Source organism: Lissotriton vulgaris, chromosome 11, assembly GCF_964263255.1.
Source record: "Lissotriton vulgaris chromosome 11, aLisVul1.2, whole genome shotgun sequence".
Lineage (NCBI taxonomy): Eukaryota > Metazoa > Chordata > Amphibia > Caudata > Salamandridae > Lissotriton > Lissotriton vulgaris.
The window spans coordinates 794,703,751-794,724,607 of NC_141699.1; the positions used below are offsets into that span (position 1 = coordinate 794,703,751).

Consider the following 20,857-nt stretch of genomic DNA (forward strand, 5'->3'; position numbering starts at 1 on the left):
AAAACAGCGGGTCAGAAAAGGTGGGAAACTGAATTGGGTAGAACACTATCACCTAAGGAATAGAGCCAGATATATTACAGGGCATCACATACCACACGCAATACAGCAGGCAGGGAAACGGCCGTAAAATTAGCGATTTACTGGCACCTTACACCAGCCCGGCTTCACAGGGGTAACCCGTCAAGGAGCGACCTATGTTGGAGAGGGTGCGGGGAGCAGGGCACTTTGACACACATCCTCTGGGACTGTAGGGAGGTTCGAGGCTACTGGGATACAGTTTTGAATAATATTGATGCAACCTTTGACACCGAAATCCCACAATTTCCCGCATATACCATCCTGGGGCTACCTAACGCGCTTACCTTTCCCCTGAAATCTGTCCGAGGTCGCCAGATGGGTATTGCCATGCAGGCAGCTACACAACATATCCTATCGCTCTGGGGATCACCAACCAAGCCCACACACACGGGGTGGCTACACAAAATCTGGTTCACCTTGGGCATGGAACGAATCCAAGCTACCCTCACACAAACTACAGATGCATTTCAAAAGACTTGGCAGCCATTTATATCGCTCCTGTCTAAGGAGTTCAACGAAATTTCCTGCCCAAAATACCTCCGACTGCTACGCCTTACAGATGCGACTATTGGGACTCAGGAACCTCAGGGGTAATCAGGACAGCTCTTTTCTGACCAATGAACGATGGATCTCCTACATACGGCACACTGGCGGGGGAGGGGGGCTGAGGGTAGGTTGGGGGTTGGAGGGGTTTTGGGGGTTTGGTTTGTTCAAACTTGTTTGCTAACATTGCCTGCCATTTGCCTTCTGAGCATCACATCGCTCTCCTCGGGAGGCCATCTCCTTTGCCATCTCTTACAGCGCGCTGAACGGACACGTGCTTGTAATTTTCGATTGGTCTACCTGTTACATGTACTTTGTACTGCGATGCTTTACTATGCTTCTTGGCTCAATAAAAAACATTTAAAACTAAAAATAACATACCCTAATGTATAGCGCGTTTCCTGATGGGGGCTGAAAATCTATCTTTTGGAGGAGTGTATATGTGAAAAATCTGAGGTTAGTTAAACATTAAATAGCAGCATTCACTTTAAAGAGTTTAAGGGAACTTCATTTTTGTGTGTGGTTTATACATTTTTAAGGAAATGAGGGTAAGGCATGAGAGAAGTATAGTGTGTTAAAGGATATCTTGAAGATGGAATCTATGAGGGTACTTTGGCTTCAGTGATTAATGCATGGCTAATGATGATTCTCGTAGGTCACATGGGGTATTGTGGCTATGCTTCTATACTAAAAAACTGAACATAGCTTTATTATATATATAGAAGAAAGAGGAACAGCTATTAAAGGGTGACATTGGTATTAAATACGAGAGAATGAAAAAGCCTTAAAGTTTAAATCTTAGAAAAGTTCGTAGATTAAAAACAAAATAAATGAGATAACTTGATGGCTTGTCGCCAACTATATGGAAGTGATGTTTCAAGGTGAGCACCTATAAGAGGTCAAGACTTCAAGTTTGAATGACTGGTAGCCATCAAAATCCACTGTTGAATATTATGAACTATGTGGCTGAATACAATATTTAATACAGACATAAACATAAATGGCTCATTTACAAAAGTGGGTTCGTTTTTGATAATTGATAATTACTTTTAGGTGCGTTTGTACATTTTGGCACATCCTGATTTCACAAAACCAGGAAAGGCAATAAGACATAACTTTCTACCTTAAGATTGAAATTAGGTATACGGTTATTCCTAAAAGCAGGTGCTTAAGACAACTGGATGAAAAGTTGTGTAAATTGCTCAGTGTTTAAAATATGGGAGGGGGACAGATAACATTCATAAAATCGTAAAGAATAAACATAAGTAAACATTTGTCTCGCACTCTAAAATATTTTTCACCAACACACCATCTCTTCCCCACCTATTCTGTGGAAAGGGAATTTGTTGCAATGCCTTCATACATGTGCACCCACACTTTCTCCAGAAAGGTGCACTTTTAACTTAGCACTGCTAAAGTGACCAGATACAGGTTTCAAAGCGTTTGTGAATTACCTTAAAATTAAGAACTTATTGGCTTGTCCCCGAATTCAGACAACACCCTTCCTCCCCTCTCATCACATAGCCATAAACCCATCCAGAAGCTCTCCTGAAAAGTGAGTTTGCAGATTTGAAGAACTTCAACTTGACAGACCTCTCCGATTGTTATTGCTCATTTCCGTCTGGCCAAGCAGTTTCAATAAAAGTTTGCTGTCTATATTACACAATCATGAATCGAATATACATATTTCGAATGTTTATCCTGCCCTCTCATGTGTATTCTAGCTATGCCTAAGTAGGATATGAACACTGTTGTTTTGGATACCAGTGTCAGATGATTCAAGGTGTGACATATGCATTCTTGCAGCCTGGAATGGAATACCTTTTTATGTTTCCCTGGCATGTCCATTGTTCATGCATGACTGCTAATGTGAGTGTTGGTGCACATGTATCTTATAGCACAGGACAGCGCCATATTTACAGAAAAATGGCACTCTTCTCCTCTTTACCTAGCTCCGGCACAGAAATGTGCTGCCGTGCGCCACATGCACACCTTTGCACCATAGTGCAAGGGTGTCTGCGTGAGACTAGCACAGGTGTTGTACTGGAAGGATATCCTTCCAGTACTGAGTACAATGCTTAGACTAACCTTAAAACTTTTCCCCCCTTGCATGTGTGCTGTACAATGCAACACACATGCCAAGTCCGAAAAGAAAGGAGAAATGAAAGCATTTTTCCGTAATAGTGCTGGGTGGAAGGGGGAGCTATATTCTGATGCTAAACCCTGTCTACTTTTGTAAGTAAATAGGGCTTAGCATTAGAAACCTTGAGTGGTTGCATGGGAACTCCTATGCAGTACGCCCCTTTGGCGCTAAGTAATACAAAGCTGCGCTATATGCTGCTTTATGCTACTTTCAAGTGATTTCCCAGCGCTAAGTTCAGGAAAGTAAATTAGTAAAAAAAGATTTAGGATTGATTTGCGTCACTTTTGTGATGCAAACAAAGCGCTAAATCTTAGAAACTCTACCCCTTAGAATTCTGGATTTCTCCCATATAAATTTGCCCTAAACAAAGAACGAGTAAGTGTAGATCAGATATGATGGTTGAAATCATTGCAGTATATGCTCTGAGTTTAAAATAATTAAGGTTAGGCCTTATAGTTTAAGGAAGTGAAAACTAGACCTTGCATTCCATTAGATGTAAAATAAACTTTAAGTATAATATAATTGTAGTTTAGGTCTGAATATTGATGCAAATGTAGGCTAGGTGGGATCATGGGGTTCAGATGGGTGCACATTAGGAATTATAGTTCAAGTATGTGTAGACTAGCCCTCAACTTTGAAGGCAGTGAAGAATCATCTTAGCTAATGGTTTGCATGGACAATCTTTATAAGTCCGAAATGAGTGCATGTTAGATGTATAAACCGAATATATGAAGTTACAACGCAAACAATTACAACGCATGTTTGTACAACTCGGTTTTTACATCACAACTACCATTACATTGCATGATTTTACAACGCATGCCATTACCACGCATTTTTAAAAACTACCATTACAAAGGATTTGATTACAATGCATACCATCACAACGCATAATACTTTTAGGGTAACAGTAGGGTAAGAGATGGATAGTGAAGTGGTAAAAAATACTATTCCATTCCAGTGAGTGCAACATCTGGGTAAGTGTTGGATAGTGTAGGGGAAAAAATACTATTCCCACTACAGTGAGTGCAACAGTAGGAAAAGTGTTGGATAGCGTAGGGGTAAAAATTAGTATTCCCATCCATCCAAATCCCATACCCACCCTAAAATTAAAAAAATCTCCATTACTTACCTTAAAATGCTTTGTAATGGCAGGCGTTGTAGTGACATGTGTTGTAATGTCTTGCATTGTAATGGCATGCGATGCAAAGGCAGTTGTGTTTTAAAAGAAGTGCGATGTAATGACTGCTTTGTAATGGATGTTTCCCGTACAAACCACCTGTGAAACATTTAATTTTGTTAGAACTGAACAAGTCCCTGCTCATTTTCACACAGTCAGTATAGTATTAAGCAATGACCTTATCATATTTGAACAGACACCATGGTGGTCACAAGTGAAAATAGCATTGGAACAGTATATATGTATGGCATATTTTATTGGACTGCAGAGCTATTGGCTTTGTCAGTGGTTGTTTAATTTGACGCACTTTATTAACCCTTTCGATGCTCATGGCGGAACGGTTCCGTCATGAGCATCGGTCGGGCTGTGCTCATGGCGGAACCGTTCAGTCATGACCACACCCATTAACATTGGGGCCCAGCACCGGGGGTAAATCAGGGCAGCACGGATGAGGTTAAAGCAAAGCTAAAGTATGCAAAAACCAATGCAAAGATATCCCTCTTTGTACATGGATGCATGTGTGACCATCTTGGAATGTTTTTGGCATATTTTATAATACTTTAACATTCCTAGATGACCGACACATTTAGAAGCAATGTATCTAGGATGTTGGAAGTGAAAGGAAACAAAAACATTTCAAGAAGACTACAAGCCAATACGCCACATGGGTGGACATCTTTGAATAGTTTTTTAATACTTTGACAAGCTAGAATCTCAAATTTAAATTAGTGCATTCCAGAAACAAAATTGGAGGAAATTAATGAAGAAATATCAGGAATTTTATACTGAATCTAAAATAAATAAACTTCAGAGAGACTTCAAAGGATGCCCATATACCACATATGAATACTACAATCGACCTGCACCAAGGTTTACCAATTCCGAATTTCCCAAATTGATTAAATTATCAGGAAATTGCTGGTCATCCAGCTCAGCAGATAATAGAAGTTGGAATTAAGAAGCTAAAAGGGGAGATGGCATTTCCAGGGGCCAACCCCTCCTTTGTTCTTTTCACAAACCAAAGTCAGCCCAATGTTTTGCTGACCTGATATGTTTGGGCCCACACAGAATTTCCATTCTAAATACAATTAAAGGCCTTTGTTTAGGAACACCATGGGAAAGAGGAAAGCAAAAAGAACAAAGGGTCAAATGGGAAGACGGAAATCAGGAAATCACCTTGGGTATGTAGAAGGAGACTCTACAGGGGGATAGCACATCAACAACCTAGTGGTTAATCTCTTAAATACTACCTTCACCAAACGGGACTACTTGAACAAATGCCACAGGTTTTTTTCAGCCGACACAGATGACAAATTTCAACTGAGTAGCAAACTGGCTGAGTTTTTCAGAAAAATGAATTAGAATGAAGGTAATGCTTTCTGATTCTGAAAGAGTTACACATGACAAAGGGAGTACATGACTCCAGAAAAAAAGTTTCCCCTCCATCCAGGCACTAGCTTAACCAAGGAGGAACTCGCCTTTGAACAGGCAGTAATACATGACATAGAATCACTGGATGTATCTGATATCTTTCTTTCATAATCTGAACAGAGAACAGAAAACAGCTTTAGACAAAATGAAGTTGAGTCCTACTATGGTACTGAAAGCAGCTGGAAACCGTCAGAACAACGCAGGCCTCAGCCACGCATGTTCTGTCAACGCAATCACTACCATGCTTGACTTAACCACGCATATGCGTGGTTAAGGCAGTGGCGGTCTAGCTGCTGCTGGGCCGAAGCTTGAAGGATCAGGAAAGGACGCGTTGATGTAAGTGGGGCTAGGGCTGGGGTTGGGTTTTGAGGGGGTTGTTTTTAAGGATTGGGGTAGCTTGTCAGGGTTGTGGGTAGTTTTCAGGGCTGGAGAGTTAGGGTAGTTGTTAGTACTGTATATTTGGGGTAGTTTTTAGGACTTAGGAGAGGGCAGGGTAGTTTTTAGGGCTCGGAGGGGTCGGGTCATATTTTCAAATTAGGGGTTAGGGTCTAAGGCCTCAGGGCAGTGAAAGGGGTTGGGGTAGTTTTAGGGATAGCGAGGAGGGTGCAGGGGTCAGGATATTGTATGTTAAGGGGCAGGTTTTTAGGCCTCAGGGCAGGGGGAGGGAATGGGTAGTCGGGGTAGTTTTAGGGGCGGGCGAGGTAGTTTTTATGGTTGGGGGTCAGAGGTAGTTTTTAAAATTAGGGGTAGGGATAAATCCTCAGGGCAGTGGAATGGGGTCGGGTAGTTTTAGGAACAGCGCGGGGTGGGGAATGGGGGTTGTGTATGTTAAGGGGTTTGGGCTTTAGGCCTCAGGGAGGGGGGAGTGGGTTGTTTTCAGTAAGGGTTTTGCGCCTCAGGGCGAGGAGCTGTTAGTAGTGGGATTGTAATTTAGGATTTGGGTGGGGCAGGGGGTACGGAGTTGTGGCGACCTTATCCATGCATACCCCCTTACCATTCATGCCTTTACCACGAAATTGCATGGGAAAGGCATGTGTGGTAAAGGAATGCATGGTTAAGACACATATGTGGTCCGGGCTGCATGGTAGAGGCAAGCGTGATTTAGCCTTGCGTGCTTCTATCATACAACTGAAAGCAACTGATAAGGATGGAGTCATCCTTCTCCAAACGAAGAAAACCTGCTAAGAGGAATGTTCATGCCTACTTGCAACACTAGGAATTACAAAGTTCTGACCACAGACACAATTACTAAGCTACACAACCAAATAAAGAAAACAGTGGACATGGCTATGGTCCACAACTGGATTTGAACGAATGGATTTTCGAATATTACCATTACTGTAGTGTTAGAATAACATAGACAATTTTCAGCCCGTTCTCATGACATATACAATTACATTTGTTTGGGACTAGTTACCTATACAACTACTTTTACTAAAACAATTGGTTTACACTGAGCATTCCCATACTGTCCTAACGATACATACAACAGCCATGTATTGGGACCAGGTGCAGCCATATCTTTCAGGAAGGTTTCACAGCTAAATTGTAACCTTTATGGTCTTCTACTGAATCTAGCTAGTTCTTTTATCCCATAGTGTGTGACTACAGGGAGATGACCTACATTCTAACTCCGGATTATGAAAGTACCCTAATTGTGCAGGGTAAGCTAGCAGGAAGGTGCAACCTGTTTCTTCCTCCACACTCTTGTCACTTTTTTTGTGCAATCTTACTCTGTGCTGTGCTTCACTGAATAATGCATGACTGGATATTCCTAAGCTAACTACTATGTGTCTATGTTGATAACCAATGTTTTTCAATTTTGTTTTGCCTACAGAAACATCCAGTGGCAAACAATTAATCAAGTATTTGTGTTTGTTTGTGTGTGCTTTGATGCCTGCCCACAGACATGACTGAGTTACTTGAGGGACATGACCGTTTTATGGGAATCTTTACGTACTGAAAAAGCCCGCTGATCCAGCTACACACTAGTGACCAGATGAACCACGTTGACTTAGTAATTATCAAGGATGATGGGGCATTAATTACCCACTAGCATCCTACCTGTTCCCTTCATCTTTCAACCATATCAGGTGTAGCCCAGAATAAACTGACAGTGGGGGCTGATGCCGGGCAGTTTTAACTGTAAATATTTTGGAGGTATTCTAATCCCTAATTATAGTATACTGAGCTCCCCCTACGTGGTAGGGCCCACCCAACCACAAAATGTGTCTTGCTTGTGAGAAAGTGCAATGATGAACCATGCCACAAGTTCATCATCCCTGGTGGCTAGTGGTAGGTTGTAAGCTCTTGCGCTCGCTCTGCCCCTTTTTCCTGGTCGGCCCTGCTGTGATTGTGCTTCTGCTCTCGTATTATTATTAGTTGTATTTCACTATTATTCCTTTTTGCATTGTTGTACTGTTATTGTGCTCTTTTTGCCTTCTGTATCCTCCGCCCGCTCTACCCTTTCATTTTTCTAGCTGTTGCGTCCCCGCCCCCTGCTCTCCCATTCGCCCCCTGCTCCCGCCCTCAGCTGCTCCTCCATCTCACCTCCCTTTATATGGCGGCCGCTGCACGGCCTCGCCTAAGGCAAGCCCGTCCGCGCCTGGACTGCGCCCAGCACCAGACCCACTGAGCCCCGCTAACACCACACCGAACGATGCCACTACACCGCCAGCACCCTCCACGCACTCAACACCGGACGACCACACACCTGCTTCCTGGCCACCCTGAAACAAACCAAAGGACCCTTCTCCTGCCGGAGCTGCAGCTTTACCAGCCTTAGAGCCGCCAAACCGCCCACTGTCACAGGACGCAACCACCTCCGATGCATACTACTGAACACCCGCTCCGAACACAAACACGCCGTCGAACTCTGGGACCTGCTCAACACATCCTCCCCGGACGTCGTATTCCTGACTGAGACCTGGATGAACGCCTCCTCGGCACCTGACATCCCCATAGCCATCCTTGGTGGCTATAAGATCACCCGCAGGGACTGCACCAATGGAGTAGGAGGTGGAATCACCATCATCCACAAGAACACCCTCAGGGTCTCGACCAGCACCGACCAAACCCTCAGCACTGCCGAACACCTGCACTTCCAGATCCACACCGATCCCGACACCACCCTTAGAGGAACTCTCATCTACAGACTCCCCGGCCTCAGTACAGCGACTCCATCGCCGAATTTGTCAGCACGCACGCCCTTGCCTCCACAGACTACATCCTCTTCGGACACCTGTACTTCCACCTTGAGAACAACAACAACACCAAGTCCACCACCCTGATTGACAACTTTGCCAACTTCAGCCTCAGACAGCTCGTCACAAAACCCACCCACTGCGCTGGCCACAAGCTTGAATCCATCTTCTCCACAAGCTCCAACGTCACCTTCAGCCACACCACCGAACTCCATTCCATTGGACTGGCCATCGCTGCATCCACTTCACCTTCCGGAAACCCACCATACACCACCACACTCAACAGATCCCCTGCCGCAGCTGGAGCAAAGTCACCGAAAACCGGAAAAACCCCACCCTCGCCTGAAGCCCACCCGCTGAACCCACAGACATCGCCACCCGTAACCTCAGGTGTTGGATCGACGACTGCGCTAATGCTCTCGCCCCGATCAAGAAACCCTCCAACACATGCACTAAAAAAAAGCCAGCTGGTTCACCGCGGACCTCCAGGCCTCCAAGCAAACCTGCCGAAAACAGATCCGCCAAAAGGGCCTCCTTCAAGGACCTCCTAGACAACAACCACACAACAGCAAAGACCTCTTCAACATTGTGAAGGAACTCTCCAACCCTACCTCCAACACCAACGACATCCCACCATTGCAAGACCTGTGCGACTCCCTTGCCACCTTCTTCCATCGCAAGATCGCAGACATCCACAACAGCTTCAATAACCTGACCACCCCGACAGCCACCGGCACCTCAGACCCCACGGCCACCACCCACATCAACCCCCTGCCCACCTGGACCAACATAAATGATGACAACCCCATCAAAATAATGAACACCATCCACTCCGGCTCTCCATCAGACCCATGCCCACACCACATCTTCAACAAAGCTAGCGCCACCATAGCACCCCATCTCCGCAAGGCCATCAACATCTCCTTCGAGACCGCGACCTTCCCAGAGAACTGGAAGCACGCCAAGATCAACGCCTTACTCAAGAAACCCAAGGCGTATCCGAGGGACTTCAAGAACGTCCGGCCCATCTTCCTTCTCCCGTTCCCTGTGAAGGTCATCGAGAAAACCGTCGACAGACAGCTGGCCCGCTACCTCAAGGAGAACAATATCCAGTCCAGTTTCCGCAGCAACCACAATACCGAAAATGCCCTCATCGCCGCCACCGATGACATCAGGGCCCTGCTGAACAATGGGGAAATCACAGCCCTCATCCTCCTGGACCAATCAGCCGCCTTAGACACTGTCTACCATTGCACCCTTCGCACACGCCTCCACAACACAAGGATCCGAGACAAGGCTCTGGAATGGACCACCTCCTTCCTCTCCGGCAAAACCCAGATCGTCCGCTTTCCCCTTTCCATTCCAAAGCCTCTGAGATCATCTGCGGCGTACCCCAAGGATCATCCCTCAGCCCAACATTGTTCGAAATCTATCTGGCACCACTCGCCGGCGTCGCCCGACAGCACGACCTCAACATCATCTCTTACGCTGACGACACCCAGCTGATCCTCTCCCTCACCAAGGACCCCCTCACCGCCAAAACCAACCTCCACAAAGGAATGAAAGCTGTCACCGAGTGGATGAATAACTGCCGTCTGAAGCTGAACTCAGACAAAACGGAGGTCCTCATCCCCGGCCCCATCCCCTCAGTCTGGGACGACTCCTGGTGGCCGACCGCACTGGGAGCAGCACCAACACCCACCGACAATGCATGCAACCTGGGGTTTATCCTCAACTCACCACTCTCCATGGCCAAGCAAGTCAACGCCGTCTCATCCTCCTGCTTCAACACCCTCTGCATGCTCCGCAAGATCTACAGGTGGATCCCCACTGAAACAAGAAGAACTGTCACCCGGGCCCTCGTCAGCAGCAGGCTGGACTACGGAAACTTCTGAAATGACTACAATGCATAGAGAACGCCTATGCATGCCTGATCCTCAACATCCCTCGCCACAGCCACATCACATCCCACCTGAGAGACCTGCACTGGCTTCCCGTCAACAAGAGGATCACCTTCAAGCTCCTCACCCACACACACAAGGCACTCCACCAGCATACCTCAACAGACGACTCACTTTCTACACCCCGAACCGCCAGCTCCGCTCCGCTGACCTCGCCCTCGCCACCATCCCCCGCATCCGAAAAGCGACCACTGGCAGCAGATCGTTCTCCATCCTCGCCGCCAAGACCTGTAACACCCTCCCCATCCTCCTTCAGCAGACCCAAGACCTACTAATCTTCAGGAGGTTACTCAAGACATCGCTATTCGAGCAGTAGCAGCACCCCTCCCCCCCAGCGCCTTAAGACCCTCATGGGTGAGTAGTGCGCTTTACAAATTTCTGATCGATTGATTGATTGATTGATTCTCCTAACAGATGGTCCTCCTTCATCTGATTAGAATAGCACTAAGCCTATTATTATTTGATGCTCACTGATCTATTTGTGTTATATACTTTGATAAAAAAATTCTAACAGGACCACCCTTACATGCACACTCATGGATAGCCATTTTGGTAAGGCTGTTGTCAAAGTAATTCAAATCCCATTCAAAATGACAAAACCTGAGTCTGCAGACATGACAGCCATCTTGGAATGATTTATGTCAAAGGATACCAAAAACGAATTAAAGGTGGCCACCAGTACGTTTAAGAAAGGATGTAAAGGCCATTCCAAGATGGCTCCGGCTACTGCTAGCTGTACCCACTCAGTATGTGGAGCACTATTAGTGTTATCAAGGACTTGGTAGAAGCATTTGGGGAGCTCCCTGCCTTTTCAAAGTAAAAGAAATATGTTTAAAAGGAACAAAATATTCTTTTCAAAATGCAGCATGTAATCCCACCAACCCTGGTACTGACAGTGATTATATTTATGGTAAATGTGCAGATTGTGCACTAGCAAAATACTGCCATTCTCACAAAAGGGCAGCTTTGGCTGAAAGGACTGATCCACTTGCCCCATGCAGTATGCCCTGGTGTACAGAAACAAAGAGCAAATTATAATTTGACAGATCAATGGATGAGGACTATTGACAAATCATCAGATATATATTTACATTGAATACAATTTTATTTAAAAATATTTTTATTTTTTAAAACTTTTATTAAGGTGAATCAGCTAAAGCGGTCTCAAAGACCAAACCTACAATTTATTTAAATTAGTCATAAAGAGTGTGTTTATGTAATAAGCAACAACCGGAAAGGTTTCCTTCATTATGCACATTATTTGATTATAATGCCTCTAGATATCCTCTAACAGAACATGTTTCTTCTTGATTCTTGCAGCTACAAATCTGTAGCATACCACACATCTGGCAAGGCTTCTGGCTACAAGACTGCAGGATACAAGTCATCGGCGGCCTACACCACAGAGGACAAGAGTAAAAAGTCCATCTACAATGAATCAAGACGAAGCGATGATGGGAAGAGCTACCCTTCCAAATATGATTATGTCTAATCATGCATCCAGGAATCTAGACACCTAAGAAAGAAAATATTCCTGATGCCTTGGTGTATTTTTAGCATTGGACAAGTGGACTAAGAATGCATTTTATACATGATTTTCATTTTGTACCAGGTTCCAGTTCTCCTGGGTAGTGAGTTTTGGCTTGAGTGAGTTAGGAAGGAAAAGGTATATAGTGGGAGGGAGGAGTTTGGCTTCATTCAAATGTATTTTTCTTCTGCTTCTAGAGATCAAAGGTCCATGCAGATTCTTCCCAGCCCATGCTCTTCATATTGCAAATGGGCTACAACTAGTACAAATGGAGAACCAGGATATTTTGTGGTGGTATAAAGCATACATCTTTTGGCCAGTCCCACACTTCCATATGCTTAGCTTTCATGTGTTTAGTCAGATAAAGACTTGTTAAAAAAAAGAAATGGAAATTTGACCTAAAAAATGAAGGGTATTATTTAGAGTTTGGTACATTGAATACTCCCTTTCAAACATGGCAGACATCTGTGTGCTGCATTGCAAGAGTATTATAGCTAGGGTACTTGCGATACGGCAGGTGGGATATCCATCACGTTTCGTCAGAATATCCTATCTGGCACACTGTAAACAATGCCCTAAAATTGGTCCAGACCATGTGGATCAATGGGGCATATTATAAAGCAGGGCGTTTAAATTATCGCCAGAAAACTGCAGCTAAAACGGTGATATTGGGCTTAATAATATGCCCTGGAGAATTCCAATTGAAGCCCATGCTTACACCAGAACATGGGTTTCTGTTGGAATTCACAAGGCCATATTATCAAGCCCATTATTGCCGCTTTAGCGGCAGTTTTCTGCTGCTAAAACAGCGATAATTGTTAACACCCTGCTTGATAATATGCACCCAAGTTTTGAATAAAACCATCTTCAAACAGTCTAGCTGTGTGGCCATCTTGACATCTCACTTCACTGTGATAACACCAAATGTTTTACCTGAAATACACATTATCTACATCCATGTTGGTAAGAATCCAATGGCTTTATTCGCTAGAATTTGATTGCACAAATCAAAGGCAAAACAAGATCAGCGTGTTCAGGATTTTGATAGTCAAGCATGTGGTGCTGGATACAGTGTTATTTAAACTCTGCAACAGAGCTTTAAAGAGTCTAAGCAAATTTGGCGTATAGCAAAATTGAAGGTTGTAGGTTGCTATGTTTACTTCAAGTCAGACCAGCATTCTGTATATATTTTCTTTAAAGTTTTTACCAGAATGTAACAGAAAATAATCAAATAATCTTCAACATGCCATACCCATCATCCAGGCAAACTCTGCCAATGACTAGAGTTGGCAAAATACAGGTATACTATGGTACAAATTCTACTGCTCTTTTATTGTATGGTTCGTAAAACTATATTTGACTCTTTGATTGTTTTTTTAGTTGTTTTCTTTGCGTTAAGTAAAAACTGAATAGCCTTAATATTTAGATACAAGATTTTGTATTTTGCTTTTGAACTTGTGCTACACTGGGCTCAAATATTTGTGAGTAAATAAATACCTTATTGTTTATATCTATGGTCAATGTTTTATGTTTTTCTTAGAACAAAGGATGCTCTTAATGCTAGGGGAACCGGCACAATGTTGACTGCATATTCTAACAGAGAGATTTTGCTTCAATTCTTGTTATACTTCTGCAACCGTGGTCAGGTAAATAGCCACTCCAAATCTTCCTCCCAGCGGAGAAGAACTATAACCGTTACCATTCCTACTTAGGCTCCGATATTAAAGGTTCTGAAGTACTCTCTAGTCAAAATTCACTCCCCGCATGATGATCTCTGCATTCCCTTTTTTTCTTTGGCTTCCAAATTGCAAGTGTTTATGAAGTCCAACCAGATGTCTTTCGAGAGGGACTGGATTGTGGTCTATTGGTATGGAAGACATATATCAGGTCTTAGACTTGCCCATTGCAACACATTTACATTCAGATATGTATACATTGTTTGAGCGAAGAGCAGAATGGACTGTAGCCACAAATTGCACAGTTCCATGTGGCATGTAGTGTAGACGAGCCGTGGCCCTGTCTCAGATTGTGCCTCTGTAGGAAACCCAACTCTCTATATAGGGCACCACAATGGGGTACACTGTGCAGAGAGGTCAAAGAGATCCTTATTGGTCTACAGAGGCAAAAGCAGATAATACTCACGCTCTATTTTGTGGCTTCTCAAAGGGTAGTGCTAATCATTTGTTGTACTCACAGAGATAATAAATGATACACTCACTCAAGAAATGAAGTTGAGACCAAAGTAGAAAAATATTACTCTTTCTATATAAATATTTAGACTAAGAACTTTGGGTACCAAGTAAATACTTTTCGCACTACAAGAAATCACAGGAAAATGCAATACTCAAAGTTGTATGCAATTACACACAATACATTTCCATGGAAGGAAAAATACAATTGGAAAAATAAATGCAGCACAGTTATTCTGTGGTTACCCTTTTGGAAATGTAAACGTTCTGGGCCAAAGTCCAAAGTGCCAAGTTCTCAGGAGCTTCCCGGCTTTCTCTGGAGAAATAGAAAAAGGGGACTTAGTAGCTAGCTCGCTAATAAGCCTGGGGACAACCTGTAAAAGCAAAGCAAAGGTGGACTTTCAGGCAAGTCTGAGGACTCTCAAGGGAGAGTAGATGTCACAAGGGCTTGGGTGCCTCGGGAGCACAGTTGGTATGAAGATTCCCTGGCCGGGCGGGCTGGGTGCAGTGAAGGTGGGCAGCGGGGCAAAAGTGCTCAAAGTTGAACCTCGCGGTCAGGGGCTGGCACCTTGGAGCAATATTTCTGGAGCTGTTGGGCACTGCTGAGGTGGGTGTTTGAAGTCCTGAAGTCCCTCATTGGATGCTGGCTCGCTGTAAAGTTGGATTCCGCCTGGACTTGGTTTTGTAGGTTTTTGCAGCAGGGGGTCCTGTACCCCGGGTATTGGTGCCTTGCAGCTCCGGTGGATCCAGGGACCTCAAGACTTGGTGCAGGGGCTGAGCTGACCCTTCAGAGTGGGTGTACCTTCGGATGGCACTCAGAGACATCGGTCAGGTTAGGGAGCTGGAGGAGGTAGACCAGACTTTGCTGTTTTTTGTGTCTGCAGCTGCGGGGAGATAGTACCTCTACCTTGAGGGAGTTCTTTGTCATTTTTTGTGATGACCCTCCATGGTTTGTGGAGGGAACAGAGATGAGGCAAGCTGGGGGATGGCGATAGTCCAGTTTCATGGCAGCAGGCAGGAGTTTGCGCCCAAAATCCACGACGAGGTCTGCAGTTCTCAGTCCAAAAGCGTTTCTTCGGTCGTCTTCTGCTTGTGTCCACAGAATCTAAGTTCAAGGTCTGGGTGTGCCACCTAAATACAAAATGTAGGGGTGTTTACAAGAGAGTGACAGGTAGTGGCCAATGAACCCTTACAAGGGGTGTCTACAGCTTTTATTATCCCCACCTCCTGTGGGTGGGGGACATAGCCCTAGCTCTGATTGGAGAAGTCCCAGCGGTGGGCACTGAAAAATGTGCTTCACCTCACCTTGAACACCTGAGGATGGAGTTGGCAGAGGGGTGCAGCCTTACTACTCTAAGTTGGTTTTACTGTCTGTCTTCCCACCAAAAGGGGTGAGGACAGGACGGGGGGGGGGTTCCTACTCCTTCTATCAGGAGAGGCTGGGGTTGCGTTTGAAAGGTGGCAAGGCCTTTGAAGCTTTCTGCTGTGGATGGCTCTTCCTGACCAGGGGGAGGTGGGATATCCTCTGCCCAAGACAGACTTTGTTGTCGACCTCTGAGCATCCTAGCGCTCACCCCATGAGGTCAGACCTCCATCTGATAATGACAGACTGGCTTGGTTTTCACGGGACCCCTCTAAAAGGTCCTCTGTGTGCAATTATAATAAATCTGACACTGGAATCGGTGCAGGATTATTAAGATGAGATGTTTGGTACCAACCATCACATAATAAAGTGAAGCCATCATGGAGCTGGGGAACTCGTAATTACAAGTGTAAAGTCCATGCACTCCTTATGGCTTCCCTGTTCAATTACAAGATCCAAGAATTGCCATGGATATTGTAGGGGAATATCTGCTTATGTAGATATATACTTACAGGAGATATAGTGCACCCTGCTTTAAGACTATAGGGACGGCTGGAGGGGTTGCTTACCTACATTTCATGCAGTATCTGTGGGCATGGCACACATGGATGTGTGCAGTAGCAGCTCCTGGAGGGAGTGCTGCAGGTGGTGGGTTGGGGAGAGGGAGGGGCAGGGTGGGGCATTGCTACGCATACAATGTAATTAGTTGTATTTATTTAATTATGTACTTAACTCTGGGCGGCCGCATGTCAGAGTTTACTACCCCCCACTCTGCTCCTCCCCCGTCCGCCCCACTGCCCTGCAGCACTCCCTCCAGGAGCCACTACTGGATGTGTGCCATGTTGAATCTTTGGTTTTGTCTGCACCAAGGCACTCAGATTGCAACGGCAGCATGTATGGCCTTGATAAAGGGACCCAAGGGTGGCACAATTTGTGCTGCTACCCTTAGGGTCCCTTTTCGGTGCCAATGCCCTAGGGACTGGGGTACCATTTACTAGGGACTTACAAGAGGTATTGAAGTTGTGCTAATTGGGAAACAAAAGGGACAGTTTATGGAAAGAGCTTCTGGCACAGGGGACCTGGTTTGCAGGGACCCCGTGTACCTCCAGTCGAAATTACATCATGTTCCAGGCAAAAAGTGGGGGCTTACCATGTCCAAAAGAGGCACTTTCCTACAGCCTCCAAAAGGGTGCGGTGTGGGTCAGAGAGGACTCCTGTGCATTTTCTGGTGTTGCTAGAGTGGAACGTGCCGTGGAGGAAAGGCAAGAAGCCCATCCCTGTTGTGTTGCACCCAACCACATAACGGATAGGCACCCTTTTTGTGTGCCTCCCTGCGCAAGTCCCAGTGATGTTCCATGGGAATGGCAGCTCAGGGCAGTCACCAGTCAGGGTCAGGCTCCAGCGCCAGCATTAGTACAGCCCACCCAATCATCTGGGTGCCCCACCTCTGCTTGCTGGTGGATCTGCTGAATCATGTCATCCTCGGCTTTCACCCAACGGCGAACCTCGGTCTGCCATTCAACCACAGTGCATTGCAATTGCTTTCCCATGCAAATGTCAATGCCAATCTGTTAGACCTGGCACCATTGTCGTGGGTCTCCCTTCCATTTTTTCTGTTGCCTCATGTATTTTTGCTGGTGTTAGATGCTTTGGGCACTGTGCCACTGCTATCCAGTGCCACAGTGCAAGCGCTCCCTATTGTAAATTGATGTATTCATCAGTGGTTCCTTGTTTGGCTATTTGGTTTACTTGTCAGACCCTAGTCTAGTGCACTGAGTGTGCCCAGGGCATGTAAATCCAAATGTTGCTGGTGGGCCTGCAGCACTGGTTGTGCCACCCATAGAAGCAGTCTTGTAAAATGTGTCTAAGGTCTGCCATTGCAGGCCCAGCATGCAGTCTGGTACTGTCATGCTGACCGGGCAAGTACACCCACTTCCCAGTCCCTAAACCTTCCCTTTTCTTCATATTAGTCACCCCTATTGTTGCGTGTTTATCTAGGTTCCTGATCGATACTGTGACCTTATGCCCCTATTCGGCTATAAATCCATTTATTCCCTATATTGGCATAACCGTTCAAGTGCGATTTTCTGAAAAGTCATCTCTGGCCTCACACGAACAGAGCCACATTCCAGCATAGTTCTCTCTGCCACTTCCTTTGCGACCAATTAGTGCAATGACAGAGCAGTAGTCACTATCTGATATTCCTAGATAACACTCCGAGTTCTTCAACAAGATAAAAACTTAGCAAACCTGGAAATCCCCGCTTGCTATGTTTTGATTAGTAATGGAACTCTAATGAGCAACTGATAACTATCACTTCCTAGTGACATCTTTAATTGACGTCTTATGTCCAGCAAACTTGCGTCAAACCCGGCACCTGTCAGGTATAAATATTACCAACGTTGCCTTAAGCAATGTGAGCTGTGAGCTGTGAGCTGTGAGCTGTGAGCTGTGAGCTGTGAGCTGTGAGCTGCAAGCTACTGTTGCTGATGCTGGCTGCCTGCATGACCCTGTGTTGGTAAATCTAGCACTCTGTCGCTGCAGCCTGCTATCCTGTGGTGGTGAAGCTGCTGATACCATTATCGCCACTACAGCGCAAACTATGGTGCAGTACGCTTAAGGAGCTGAACAGCCGTCCCTCTGCGAAGACATCCAGCAGATTCCAGCTGCCCGCGGACGCTGTCCCCCCTCCTTCCTCGACGCGCTGAAGAGAAGCCGCTGCCTTTCTCGTGCAGAGAAATCCAGTCCCGGCGCTTCCGGTTTACCCTCGCGGGTGACTAGGATATCGAGAGAGACCCCTGAAGGAGATACCAATCCTCCATCATTCTATTCAGAGGTATGGTGTTGACTAAACCCTTAGACGAGAATTCTTGAAACAAACCTTGGCAAAACCAACTTAACTTAAGCTACTTACTTACTCCCCTTTTCACGTGTTAGGCTTAGGTCAGGCACACTGGGGTAGGCTTAGTTAGAAGCACCAGTTGAGTATGTTAGCCTAATGTATATATGACTGTATATATGTTTTATTACTTTTAAACCATTGTATGGCTAAGAAACCATATCAATGCTTTTACAGTTCTATTTCGCAATCCTTATCTTACTGTACGTACTTTTTATAATAACAATTATTGCAATTGTGGCAATACATTTCTCTTGTACGAGAAGAAAGACTGTGCAATAAATGTTAACCCTTTATTGACAAACGCCCGTCTCTCTATTCTCTACATCTCGTGAAAGTAAACTGCACTAGACTGACTGAGTGAAATACATGTCTATTGTTTCACACGACCCTAGAGATTGACTCTTGATCTGAGGAGCAAAGTTGTCATGTTGCACGGTTGTTGGAAAGCTGAATCCCTTCTTGTCTGTGCCAAGGAAGCTGATCACTTCCTATGCAGAGAAGAAAGTTTCCAGTGACCTCTGAGCTAGTTGGTAACACAACCCAATTAAGTTTAGCATAGTCAGTGGAGGCCTGGAATATCCGCAGTTCCACGTCGATACTACTGTTTATGTTATTCCAATGCGCAGGGCCTAGTGGGAAACTAGGAACTACACTACATGGCGCCCAAACGTTTGGTAAGGCGATAAACTAACGCAAGACGTTAGAGTAACTCAGTCGTGCATATTTCACACAGACCCCTTTCTCCCGTAAATACTCCAATAGACGTCTGGAGTGGGTGAAAGGTTAAAAATCCGCCCGACCTTAGTAGGAAGAGATTCCTATGTAAAGCTCCGGTTTATTCAACGTTGAAGGATACAGTGTTCCAAAATATTGTGCACCTAATCTTTGTCTCCTTGGAGACCTACTCTGCAAACATTGCATTTTTACAATGCCAGAAAATAACGGAACCTCTGGGGCCGCAGTAGATGCGACTCAGCAAGGTCCCGAATACACAGACCCGGATGCTATAATCATCCCGGTCAACTTAAGAAGATCTATAACGTTAAAACTTATAGAAAACGGACTGACACCTCAAGGTGGTACAGTAATTTTCGTGATAGAGGCTCACGAGTATCGGCTGACAGAGGTATTCTATTCATGGATAAACTTTCCAGCGGCAAACGCTACAACACAAGAGTTTCACTATTACAAAATAGAGAAACCTCCGGAAGAGTACGCTCCTTTCGAGGAGATTGAAATTCCACTTAAATTTCAAGAGCACCTGCTCTGGTTTAATGGCGCCCTAAAACACAATCATCACATAACTAGGCTCGGTCCTCTAGGTAGACCAGGAGCCACGTGGCCGGTTCTAGCCAGCTACACACCACATCCTGACATTGTAAGAATGTCAAGAGAAGAGCTGTTGGTACAGCTAAACACATTAATAAAAATACATAGGCAATTAGTCCAATATGTAATGCGGACTGCAACAGTCCAGCCAGCTGTTAATACACCACAGCTGACCCCTCATCAGGGGAACACTAATAAAATTACACCACAGAACATACAGTCATGTCTTGGTAAAACACCCGTAAAACGGGAACAAATTCCTTTCTGGTTAGCACAGAAAATCACTCAAATAGAGGCAGTATTTCCTGATACTACCCCTATTGAGAAACACAGAATCTTGACCATCTGCCTTCCTATGGGAATCGCACCACACGTGGAGGACTGTGACACTTGGGGTACAGTCTTTGCTTCCATTTATACAAAAACACACGGTGTTCCGTCTATGGCGGTAATACCAGAAGTGCTAAAACAGATTCAAAATGAATTCGGTCCAGAGCCCGCTTTAAATCTAGGTATGAAATTACTGAAAGACTTCAAGCAGGTCTCGGCTATATTATTAGCCAACATTAAAGGAGAAGCAGCATCTGTGGCGATTCGCCAGAAGGTGAGGGAAACAGATATAAAAGATCCTGTTGAGCTTGCAAAAATCATAGAAAAATGCTATGAAGAATTAGGTAGAGACAGCTTGGGTGGGAAACCAGTAAAACCCCAACTGCTCGAAAGTCCTGAAAAATTATTTATTAAAATTAATTTAAACACTCCTAAAAAGGGCTGGGATGGAAATAAACAATCCACTCCCAAGGAAAAAGTTTTCCAGTCCAGAGGAAGGTCTCCTCGACGGAGGGAAAGAACTCCGACTCGAGAACGCCAGTCTCCCCAGAGGGAGCCCTCTGAGAAAAGATATAACCTTAGAAATAGGGATAATCTGAAAAAACCTGATAGATATCAAAGTATTGATACACGTCCCTCTCGATCTTCTCCACAGAATTCGGAAAGAAGAGGACGGT

The 20,857-nt window shown here is 45.0% G+C and overlaps 1 protein-coding gene across 2 annotated transcripts in view; it reads left to right on the forward strand.

Moving 5' to 3' along the window:
* CLDN18 (claudin 18) overlaps positions 1 to 13,575 on the forward strand; it is an 82,560-nt gene extending 68,985 nt beyond the window's left edge. The window contains exon 5 of one of the 2 annotated variants that reach the window (XM_086943916.1): positions 11,860 to 13,575. In XM_086943916.1, coding sequence (XP_086800042.1) covers positions 11,860 to 12,031 — 172 coding nt within the window. In that variant the 3' untranslated portion in view covers positions 12,032 to 13,575. The remainder of the gene's footprint in view (positions 1 to 11,859) is intronic. The other variant, XM_086943915.1, reaches the window with a different exon arrangement.
* Positions 13,576 to 20,857: the final 7,282 nt, after the last annotated feature.